The 11,959-nt window shown below is 44.9% G+C and overlaps 1 protein-coding gene across 1 annotated transcript; it reads right to left on the reverse strand.

The window, feature by feature from the left end:
• Window positions 1-2,184: 2,184 nt before the first annotated feature.
• LOC126022512 (keratin, type II cytoskeletal 73) lies at window positions 2,185-11,576 on the reverse strand. Its single transcript, XM_049783436.1, has 9 exons — window positions 11,133-11,576; window positions 9,370-9,584; window positions 8,802-8,862; window positions 8,218-8,313; window positions 7,444-7,608; window positions 4,270-4,395; window positions 3,705-3,925; window positions 2,845-2,879; window positions 2,185-2,441 (listed from the first exon to the last, which is right to left on the reverse strand). Exons 1-9 carry the CDS (start codon window positions 11,574-11,576, stop codon window positions 2,185-2,187), a joined length of 1,620 nt encoding a protein of 539 aa, XP_049639393.1.
• Window positions 11,577-11,959: the final 383 nt, after the last annotated feature.

Here is an 11,959-nt window from a genome sequence, read left to right on the forward strand (position 1 = left end):
TGTTGATCACAATTGTTTCAATAAAATAGAATTAAAAATGGAGTGGCTAGAGATCATGTGCCTATTTTATTTCAGAATTACCCAGAGAGACGTTTTCAGGCTGGTAACAGTTGTCAGATTACCACTCAGACACTGTCCTAGTAGTGATGATAGCAATGATTTACTAGCTAACATTTATTAAGAAATGCTCTATTAGGCTCTTTTCACTCACTAAATCTAATTATCATGGTAATTTTATAAGAGAATTATTAACCTCTTTTTATGAACAAAAGGAGGCTCTCTGTGTAGATGAATCATAGCTAAAGCATAGAGTAATCTGCAGAGGATAACTTAAATGTGAGTCTCTCTAAAACCCAAGCTGTTAACTTCTCTTACAAGTTCTATAGCAAAATAAATCCCAATTCCATAACACTTGTTATATATTCCCCAAGAGAAGTTATTCTGTTACTCACAACTCATTTGGGCAATAATGAACTTCCATTTAAATTATAAATAAGATTATCTTCAGAAATTTCAGATTTTGTAAATCACTTTACCAGCAGCTAAACACTTCTTTCAGTGAGCTAAACTTAAATTGAAATTTTAATTAAAATTTTAAAATAAGGGACTGGAGTAGTGGCTCAGGCAGTGGGGCATTTGCCTTGAACCGACCATGGTTCCATCCCCCGGGGTCCCATATGGTCCCCCAAGCCAGGAGATATTTCTGAGTGCATAGCCAGGAGTAACCCCTGACCATTACTGGGTTTGGCCAAAAAAAAAAAAAATTAAAGACAAGATTTTGTTTCCACAAGAGAGATTTATTAAGCATGAACGTTGGCACCAAGAATTCCATAAAACTTCTTGAGGTTTTCTCCTTTCAGTTTAACATTCTGGAATTTTAATTCTGACTATTATAGAAGTAAAGAAATGAAAAATTAAGGATCAAAATTTTGCTCAAGATTAATCACCAGTTAATCACATAGTCTAACTCTGAATTCAAGTCTCTTGACTTGAACTCTGGGACTCTCCATGGGTCTGTTCTCATGCCTCTTTGAGTCTTCTCTTGAATGTGGGCCTGCTTCATTTGCTCTTTGCACCTTTTGCATCCTGACATCATTGGCATGACCAGGACCCCTATCTATCACATGAGTATTTTGTAAGCTGAGTGATACATACAAGATGGGCAATGCTCAAACATAACCCAAACATATGTACATTACCAACCCTACTCAATTTAGGACTAAGAGAACATAGCTCATCACTTAAATAATCTACCTTTGGCCTTTCCCCTAGATACTTCAAACCCTGGGACTTTTGGAATTGACCTTCTGCTGCCTCTTGACCAGTTTCAAATTTTTCCTCCAGGGGTGAGTACTTTTACCTACTGGTAAACTGATGAATGTTAAGTATTGCTCATTCTCTGGAGAAACAACTTCCCAATCAAAGAGTATCACAAAAGCAACATAGTGGTGGAATCCTGTAGCCCAGGCAAAGATCTCTTCCTCTTAGATAAGAAAACACTTTGAGACAATAGAATAACTTTGTTCCCTTGCTTCCAGAAGAGAAGTGGTCTGAGATGAGGATTCTCTTGGGAAATAGAAAGTAGCCTGGTCCACATGTGTGACATAGACTTATTGTTGAGATGCAGAAACTAGAAAGGTGAGGTGTGAGTGGGGACAAGAGCTCTCAAGATCTATGGAGAGCACAAGGTTCTTTGCTGATAGTTCAGCCTCCAGAGAAACTCTTAGCCATGTGATCTACAGGGATTATGTCAGAGATACAACCTGTAATAACTAAGTGTTTTATCTGTGCTATGTGACTCTAATGAAATATAGTTCTAGAAAGACTACCAATGGATCTGTGTCTTGTGAACCCAAAAAGCACATGGTCAAAGAGCTATCAGAACCAAAGTTTGGAAAGGCAGTTGTCAGATGGCTATGGTTGTAAGGGAGAGAAAGCATTCATCTGAAAGGATCATGCAGGCCAGAATTAGGGTGAAGTCCAGAACCTTGGCAATGTTTCAGGAAGGGAGTTAAGTGTACTTATGGCCTGAGGTAACAAGTTGGATTAGACGCATGATTCTAGAGTAAGAAAGATAGGCAGAGAGGTAGAAAGAAGAGAGAGGTCAATGGCAGAGTAAAGCAAGAAAGAACAATGACAAACATGAATTTTCCACTGGAACCCAGCTGGGAAACAACTTGCACTTTATCTAGTGTTTTTCTTGGTGGGTGAGCTCAGAGCAGGGGACTTCCCTGAGGGATCCTTGAATTCACTTGCACTCCCCAGCCTGGTTTTGGCTTCCCCGCGGGGGCTGCAGTTCCCATTGCCAGTGACACAGCCCCCAGACAGCATGCTGTAGCCTCCACCCACAGAGCTGGACCGATAGCCATAGGTGCCCGCACCGCTGAATCCAAAGCCTGCTCCAGCACCTGTGGTGCCAGCAGCAGAGCTGCTGATGACAGCTGTGAGGAAAGAAAGGAGGCATCAGTATATGTCCCAAACAGGCTGGCCCAAGTCCTCATTGGTTTCAATGTCTCCAACTGAAGCAAACACTTCACTTCAGTCCTGGACTTTGATTTAGTGGCACGTGCTCCATTCCTGAGCTGCTCAAACACCAGGAAACAGACACTCCACATAAGCACCTTCTCATTCTTTGGGCAAATGAACAGTGAGCTCTTTGAGGAGGCTCCTGCTTCACATAAGCCAGCAATAATATATTCTTGAATGTCTTCAAAGAGTTTCACACCATTTGGGCTAGCCCATCTTAGGAATTCTCTGAATGTTCCAGGAAGGGGATCTTTGGGGGAGCAGCCATTTACTTTGTGTGCATGGACTAAAACTATTGGCAGAAATAGCGATACTCACAAATGCTCACGGAGTTTGTATATTCTCCAGACATCCTACGGGAGGGGAAAAAAGTACAAGTTCCATCACTGCCCTGAACTCAACCCTACCTCTTTTGCTCCCCACTGGCAGTAACTATACCCGTTGTTCCCTACATACCCCTCTCTGCCTCAGTCTACTCTCCCCTCTTGGACCACCCTACCTCTTGCTTACAACACCCTCCCAGAGTCTTACTCCCCTACCCAACACATATAGCTGAGATTTTCTTGGTCCCAAGTTTACTGTCTGTAAGGAAAGGTTAACACCAGCACTTGTTATAAATGATCTAAGTTTGTAAATCTACTGCCAGTAACTCCAGTCTGGGTTCAAATTTATAAAACGGAACTAAATTAAAAGAGGCTTTTACACATGCCTGAGCTACCTGTCCCACCCAATCACTGCTATGAGCATGTACAATGCATACTGTGAAATATTTTACATTTCTTGTTTCCTCTGCCTTTATTATTTATAATAAAACAATTTATTTATTTTAAAAGAAATGTTTATATTACCAGATAAATAGACAAATAATGCTTCCAGATAGATAGATAATGAAAATAAAACAATTAAAAAATTGGGGACCTGGGAACTACCTAAGATATTGAACTTTGTAGCAGGGACATTTGTAACAGGGGTGTTTGAACACAACAGCACTGCACTTGTTGAAGACCAAGAAGAAGGCCACACTTTTATTAGACACCTGATTGCTATGTAAGACTCTTTCCTGGGACAACCCAGCCTCTCTAGCCACTTATCTAACTCCCTTCTTGGAAACTAAGTTAGGGGATTCCAACCCTTTTTTTACCAGTTCTAATAACTCTAAGGTCCTTATCACTACCCACCGGCACTCCTCGCCCTCTAACAGTTTGCGGTAGGTGGCGATCTCAATGTCCAGTGCCAGCTTGGTGCTCATCAGCTCCTGGTACTCCCGCAGCATTCGGGCCAGCTCCTCCTTGGCCTTCTGCAGGGCTTCCTCCAGCTCATCCATCTTGGCCCGGGCATCCTTGAGGGCACAGTCACCCCTCTGCTCAGCATCAGCTATGGCCGTCTCTAGGTTGGAACACTGAGGGCCAGAAGGTAGCATTTCTCAGAACTTGAAGTCCACCCGATTTATCCTCCATGCTCTCACTGTGGTTGGATCCTTTTCTATCCAGTGCCACACCCCAAAGACCCATGTATATCTGAGGTGATGAAGTCCTGGGTGACTTGTGTCTAGGTAAGTCCTTAGTTTTTAGAGCTTTGAGCTTTTCTAGATGTGAGCTAAGAGTGTAGGACAAGAACAGGGTCCCCTACTTGAAGAAAGGAATTCTATATGGAAGATAAAAAGGAGCATGAGGGGGGTGGATTATGGCTGACAATTCACCCTCCATCTTGGGAAAAAGCCAGGAAGCCTCAGAGCCCCTTTACCTGCTTCTTAACACTTTCGATCTCTGAACGCAGCCTCTGGATGATCCTGGTCAGCTCGGAGATCTCATTCTTAGTGTGTTTGAGGTCATCACCATGCCGGCCAGCTGCCAGCTGGAGCTCCTGGAACTAAACAGAGAGGCACCAAAATACAAACTTTAACTCAAAGCCCAACTAAGTTCAGTCTGGTACACAGTTGGTCATAGCTTAAGGCATAAGGTAGAAATACAGAGGGTCCCCCACTTTACTAGGCCTATTGACAATTTCCCATTTGCTTGCCATAGTAGCATTTTTAGCCTTGCTACATCTACAAACTGACAATCATCCTGAATACTGGTCCATGGACTAGCAGTTATAATCAAGGTGATAGGCCAGTGGTTTTCAAGTTTGCTATGCATGCAAACCAGCACAGTCCAAAAAACAGTGGTTGAAGACCACTGACCTACAGAGTTATCTGGCCACACATGCACCATAACCTCATTTGGCAGAGACCTTTCATTTGAGTTCTAATACCAGTGTCCAGGGCAATGTTTGCTGCTCAGAAAAGTTCTGGTGAATGAATGAATGAATGAATGAATGAACCAAAGATAAAGAGATAAAACCATATTTCCTGTGACTCCCTTCCCTTCAGATCTCTGAGCATTTTTTCTGCTTATGAAGTTAACATTGGTGTGTGTGTGTGTGTGTGTATGTGTGTGTGTGTGTGTGTAAGGGATTAGATTGGATAATCTCTCAGACCACTATTCATGAGAATTAGGCATTCTAGCTGCCATTATTTCTGCTTTTCATGTCATACACTGAAAGGTCAGCATAGATGACTTCTACCTTAGAATTTAACTTAAGTGAGCAGAAAAGATTGCTACATTAAGATCTGGAGTAGTCAAAAACAACCAGTTCTGGTACGAATGTAAGGGAAAAGGTACCCTCAGTCACTGCTGGGGAAATGTCAAATGGTCCAACCTTTTGGGAAAACAGTATGGATAATTCTCACAAAGTAAGGAATTGATCTCCTATATGACCCAGCAATTCCGGTTCTTGGCATTTACCTTGAGAACTCAAAAACTCTATTCAGAAAAAGCACCTGCATTTCTATGTTTGTTGCAGCACTATTCACAATAGCCAAAAATCTGGAAACAACCCAGTATCCAAGAACAGATGATTGGATAAAGAAACTATGGGAAATTCACAAATGGAATACTACATGGATGTAATAAAATCATGCAACTTGAAGCTACCTGGATAGATTTGAAGAGTATCATGCAGAGTGAAGTTATTCAAGAGAGGTACAGACACAGAATGCTCTCCCATCTTTAGGACACAAAGAAACAAAAGTAGAGAATAACAAATGCCCAAAGGCAACAAAAACTGGAAACTTTAAGTAGGAAGCTCACCACAGGGGAGGCTAAAGGAGGGGAATAGAGTAAGAGAGGGGAGACACTGGGTGATTATGGAGGGAAATGGACACTCGGGTAAAAGGTGAAGGTATATCCAGTCACTAATAGTATTGTAAACCTCAGTGTCTAAAATAAAATATGGGGCTGGAAAGATCATACAGTAAGTATGGGTAAGGTATTGGCTTTACCTATGGGTAAGGTTGGTCTTGCTTATGGCCAACCCAGGTTCTATCTCCCTGGCATCTCCTGAGCATACTAGGAATGGTTCCTGAAAGCAGAACCAAGTAGTTCCCTGAGCACTTCCAGGTGTGGTCCAAAGGCAAAAACAAACTAAATTAAACTAATAAAGGTCTCTGGTGTTTGCATACTATCTCTATCCTTAAAATAAGGCTTGACCTTATAGTGGGCCCTTGACTATCCCCAGCATGGCCCTAGATTCAGAATTTCTCTTAAATATATCACACACGCATATACACAGACAAGGATTCTCTTACGATTTCTTTTCTTGTTCTATTTTTTATGCTACTGAGGCATTTGACTTCTGGTTAGTGACTTTATCCTACCTCTCTACAAGCTTACTGAGTTGGTCAGCTTTGTCACACTGTAATGGGAGTGAAAGCACAAATTCCCCAGGTCACTAGCAGGTACCTATGATAGGCAGAGAGCATTCTCCCTAGCCTTATGGTGCATGCTTCAACTCCGCCATTCCATCTAACACCATGGAATTGGTGGGCAGTCTTTGTCTGATCCCACTGTCACTAGTGAAAATACCTCAGCAAATCTCTGTAACTCCACAGTCCCAGCTTCTTTATAAAAAAAGGGAAAGTAATAACTTTATTATTATTACATTGTTGTTATTATAAGTTCTCAGAATTAGGTGCATTTCTGTGGATGCTTATCCTAACTGGAGATATGCAGGTGAGAATAAGCCCCAACAACAACAGATTCCAAAGTCTTATCTGTACAGGCCTGTCTAATTTTTCCAGAAGACTCCAAGACTAAAACACTTGCTATTGACATCCCAAAGTAGTCTGGCCACTGGCTATCTCTGGCCAGGACTAGCAGGAAGATTTTAGATGATGGGGTTGTAGGTCTGAACTTGAATCAAGATTTAGATCTGTTTGTCTCCTATACTTTGAAAGTATCCCTACCACTTCCCCTGCAAGACCAAATCTTTTTTGTCCTGAGGCTGGGGAGGGACAGGACACAAATATCTGTGTGAATTTCTCTTGCAAAGGAACCTGATGAACAGCAGGGAACAATTAGGAAGCTGCCATCTTGATCTGAGAGGCCAAATTATCTAAAAATCATTTCTCCACCCACTACCCATTAGAGGAGTTAAGATCTAAGGAACTCAAACTCCCCCTCTATCCTTGCAATTGGACTTGAATGACAAAAAGGTGGGAGTTCCCTGATCTCAGATGAAACCAAAGAGACCCTTCATTTATTATAATTAGGGAGTCAAGATGTTAACTTACATGTTTTTCTCCTTCCTAGACTCTGTTCAAAATTGAGCTTCCAAAAAATCAGTCCTGGCCACTGTTTCTACTTTCTGAAGCTCTGACCAAACCTGCTCAACTCTGCCTGCACACAATTCCATGCATTTTCCCTGTAGCCTCTGGGCCCAATTGGTCTAAAAGGATCTGAGGACAGAACAATAACTTCTCTTCTCTTGTTTCCCCAATGTCCAGGATAGTGCTATGTTCTGTGAAAACATATGGCAATGGTGAGTCAGGGGACAAGTCTTGTGGCCCCAGCACACATGGTTGGGGGTACAGCTCACCTTGGTCTGGTACAGGGCCTCAGCCTCAGCCTTGCTCTTCAGGGCGATGTCTTCATACTGGCCTCGCACCTCAGCAATGATACTGTCCAGGTCCAGTTTTCGGTTGTTGTCCATGGACAAGATGACTGATGTGTCACTGATGTGGGATTGGAGTTGAGCGATCTCCTATGTGGGACACAGAGGAGCATAAAATGGCCTTTGTGAGAGAGAAGTGTGTGGAAATGGCTCCTTTCCAGCAGGAATGTTCCTGACCCCCTCACAGATGGTAAGATGTATTCTCCAAAGCATCCTCGAATACATTATCCCAGAAATTTTCATATCACAACTGAAAATTGTTGAATAGGAGTGAAGCAGCCCTACTTCTACTGTGATGGGGAGAGTAAAGGCAGGACAGATTCTCATAGGAAGTACCAAGATGGAGAAACCCAGTCAGGCTTGGCCTATAAGCTGAGGTTTAAAACCAGAAGATGCAAAATGCCGGAGAAAGAGTCTAAAATTCCCTCATCCAATGCAGGGGACCCTGCCCAGGAGCTCAGAAGACAACTAAGAAGTACAGGAGATAGATATGAGAAGTTTATTGACTAAAGGTCAAGGACACCCCTCAGAAACTTGGCTTCCTGTAGGAAATGAGAGCAGACCACCTAAGGCCCACCTAAACTAGAAGTTCATTTGGAGAAACCAATGCTGAGGATTCCCCCCAGTTCTGAAAGTGATTGGAGAGCAAGGAATGGATCTTACTGTTCAGATCCCTAGAGGACGGAGCTGAGGTCTTACCCCCTCATACAGGCACTTGAAGAACTTGATTTCTCGGTCCAGGGCATCCACCTTGGCCTGCAGCTCCACCTTGCTCATGTAAGCAGCATCCACATCCTGAGGGAACCCAGAAAGCCCAAATAGAGATACTCTGAGTGCTGGGCCCCCAGTCCCCACTCTGAACAGCCTCCCCAGAGACAGCATCAAATCATGGGACAGGGCCCCATGAGTATCATGAGTCCTGGACAGCCCCACTGTAGCCCCATCTGTTTCCCAGAGAGTGCCTAGACAAGAGCATGTGTACCCACACTGGTGAGTAACATCCATTTGTTCAAGGCAGGCCGAGTTGTAAGTAAATCCATTGCTCATGTTCTTAGAGTAGGTCATGTTTTGGAGCCATAGAATTGTGCATCTGCACCCAATTCTTGGTTCATTTATATAACACAGAAACATTATATAACACAGAAACAGTTGCAGTGACCTGGCCGGGTAAACCTCCAGGTATTCCATGAGGCCCCAAGAATCCCTCTCCTTTAGAGGCCCAGCATCAGTGCCTTCTGCAGGAACAGGCACTCATCTCCTCTCCGAAATTACCCCATCCTCACCTTCTTCAGCACCACAAAGTCATTCTCTGCAGTTGTGCGCTTGTTGATTTCCTCCTCATACCTGCAGAAAAGGGTGCTCTGTGAGCAGGGTCCTATTATGTGTGTCTGTGGTGACAGGATAAAAGGAGCCCATGTAAGGGGGAGATTTTGCTTCTTAACTCTTATATTTGTCTAACTCTGTGGCTAGCACATGGGCTGAGGTAGCTGGAGCTCTCCCCGGTCCAGGACTTTGGGGGCTGACTTTTCTCAAATATCTGAGGAATAAGCAGATTCTCTCTTCTCCTATTCCACCTAAATTATAGAAATATGCCCCTTTTAGCCAGGTTTTGGGGTTCTCTAAGTTGCCTGAGAGAACTACAAATTATTCCATTCCTTCTTCAAGCAGGAGTCTAAGGTAGCTAAAACATGTGCACTGGATAAGAGGAAGGACTTTCCCCTTGCCTGGGTAGAGAGCTCCAGGGACCTCTCATAATGCCCCTAAGGCCAAAGGCAAGCCCCCTGTTGCCTGCTGGGGAAGTCCAGCTACACAGGCTAGCAGGGTCTGTGATGCCTCCCCCTAATCACTCACCTCTTCTTGTAGTCCTCCACTACATCACGCATGTTTCTCAGCTCTGAATCCAGCCGCACCCTGTCTCCCGACAACCCCTCCAGCTGCTTGCGCAGGGAGCTGATGAAGCCCTCCAAGATGGGCTCCAGGTTGTTCTTGCTGTTGCTCAGGTCCAGCTGCTGCAGAAGCTCCCACTTGGTCTCAAGCACCTGGTTCTGTTGCTCCAGAAAGCGCACCTGGGAGCACAAACAGTAAACAAGAGGCCATGAACTCCCTTTCAGGAGGAGAGCAATTGTAGGTTCATGCTTCCTGGGCAGCAGGCAAAACTCTGCCCTTTCCCATCCTATGCTTGCTGAGGTGCTCCTTCTTGTGTGCAGCCCCTAAGCTCAAGAAAAGTTTCCATATCATGTCCCTCTAGTCATGATCTGTACCCTCCACACCTGTCTAAACCTGAGCAATATCTGGTCAGCCAGGGCCCCTCTGCCAGGCCTTCTGAAAGGAATACAGTGGATTCACACTAAGAGTGGGAGGGTCTCTGCAAGGGGCCTGACACTGTTCTGTATCCTAGCTGAGTTTTTGAAGATGGTGACCTCTCTCAGTCTAGTTAGAAGTAGGTGCTCATTTGACTTGGGGTCTTGCAGGGGACTGTGACATTTATATTCATGACATCAAAGCTCTTCCCTAGTAAGAAGGTGGCACTCCCCAGCGACACCTGACCTAACACTCATGCAGTGCCACATCCTTTTAGAACAAAGGCCAAAGCACCTCCTATGCTCTTCACCATGAGTCAGTCCCTCTGCCCTCTCCCATCACCCAACATACACAGCCTGGGACTCCCCTTCTAAACAGATTCTGTCAGGATGACCAGGGTACCCCATTTTCTGGACTGACTTTCCCCACCTTCATCTGGCAGAGTCTCATGTGTCACAACCTTACCTCACTGCCACATCCCACCAATTCCAGAGACTCCTATTCCCAAGCTCTCCACTCCACTGCCACCACTCTCCGTGGTTCTGAAACCCAGTAGACTCGCTGGAATCTGAAGTGGGCCTGGGAATATACATTTGATGTGATGCCACTGGAGAAGGGACCATTTTGAAAGATCTTGTCTCTTCCCCCCTACCTTTCCTCTTTTGGGTTGCTGGTCCTCTACCAGGAGTCCTCAAACTTTTTAAACAGGGGGCCAGTTCACTGTCCCTCAGACCATTGGAGGATCTGACTATAGTAAAAACAAAACTTATGAACGAATTCTTATGCACACTGCATATATCTTATTTTGCAATGAAGAAACAAAACAGATACAAATACAATATGTGGCCCGCGGGCCATAGTTTGAGGACCACTGCAGGCTATACGACATTCAGTCACTCAATCTTTTGGGTCCCATGAGAGAAAGAGCTGTGCTTAGAACTTTCCAAACTTCTTTGTTCTTTTCTTGCCGGGTCAAGGGCTGAACCCAGGGCCTCACATATGTAAAGGCTCTATCACTGAGTCACACCCCCAGCAATGCAAATATTTTAAGAGGCTGAAGGATGGCCCTTTGCTGACTCTCATAACTTTTAGCTGTCACTCTTCTACTTTCCAACTTTGAGGTCATAAACTCACCTCCAGCTTCTGCCACCCCAGCATCCCAGCCCAGATACATGGCTCGTTCCCTTTCTATGCTCACTGTGCCTGCATTTGGGAAGGAGAACCGCCTTCCTCTGTTCAGAACAGGGGTCCTAGGAGCAGTGAAAGTGGAACAAGGAAGGGGCATCTTCTTGGCTTTCTCCAAAAAGTCCCACCTTGTCGATGAAAGAGGCAAATTTGTTGTTCAGAGCCTTGATCTGCTCCCGCTCCTGGGCGCGCACTTTCTGGATCTCAGGGTCCAGCTCCACATTGAGGGGGGCCAGGAGGCTCTTGTTGATGGTGACCTGGTGAATGCCCCCTGGAGGGCACACAGTGGGGCAGGTGGGCCCCAGGGTCACGCTGCCGAACATGCTGCCTGCAAAGCCACTGGCCCGGCTCCGGCCAAATCCAAATCCTGCCCTTCCATTGCTGCTGGCCACATTGAAGGAGATGCCCCTGGTGGCACCCATGCTGTAGAGGCTCCGGCTGCTGAAGCCAGCACTGAGCCCTTTGGCTCCTGCACGGTAGGATGCAGAGCTGCCCCCCGAAATCACAGCCGAACAACCACTAAAGCCCCCTTTCGCAGTAGCTCCTGACTTGTAGGTGAACTGGCGGTTCATGTTGTAGAAGCCGGGAGAGCTGGAGTAAGACGCCAAGCCAAGCCCTGATGCAATTCATCCTCGGAGATCTTGGCTCGCTCTTTATAGAGCTCTGAAGGAAACCTTTCTCTAATTGGTGGGTTTAATTTGCCTGAGAGCAAGAAATTATTTTCTCCCAGCAAAATCAGAGACATCAGGTAAATAGCTTGAAAAAACCTAAGTGTTGGGCTTGCAAACCTCTTTCATGTAATTTGAGTCTTAGCTAATTAACACAAGATAATTAGTCTGGCCAAATGATCCCTGGAGAGATCTTGGCTCTGGTTTGTCACTGCCTCAATTGCCCTTCCCCAGGGCCTAGGGAAAGGGGACTACGTTGCTGAGGTGCTGAGGGAAGATTTATAATT

Source organism: Suncus etruscus, chromosome 11, assembly GCF_024139225.1.
Source record: "Suncus etruscus isolate mSunEtr1 chromosome 11, mSunEtr1.pri.cur, whole genome shotgun sequence".
In the NCBI taxonomy this organism is placed as follows: domain Eukaryota; kingdom Metazoa; phylum Chordata; class Mammalia; order Eulipotyphla; family Soricidae; genus Suncus; species Suncus etruscus.

Bases quoted from the DNA above. Each gene is read 5' to 3' on its own strand.
- LOC126022512 (XM_049783436.1), bottom strand. From the start codon at position 11,576: ATGAACCGCCAGTTCACCTACAAGTCAGGAGCTACTGCGAAAGGGGGC. The intron at 8,314-8,801 runs GTGAGGATGGGG...GGGTTCCCTCAG, and splicing joins ACTTTGTGGTGCTGAAGAAG to GATGTGGATGCTGCTTACAT. The intron at 4,396-7,443 runs GTGAGCTGTACC...CTCTCTGTTTAG, and splicing joins AGGCCCTGTACCAGACCAAG to TTCCAGGAGCTCCAGCTGGC.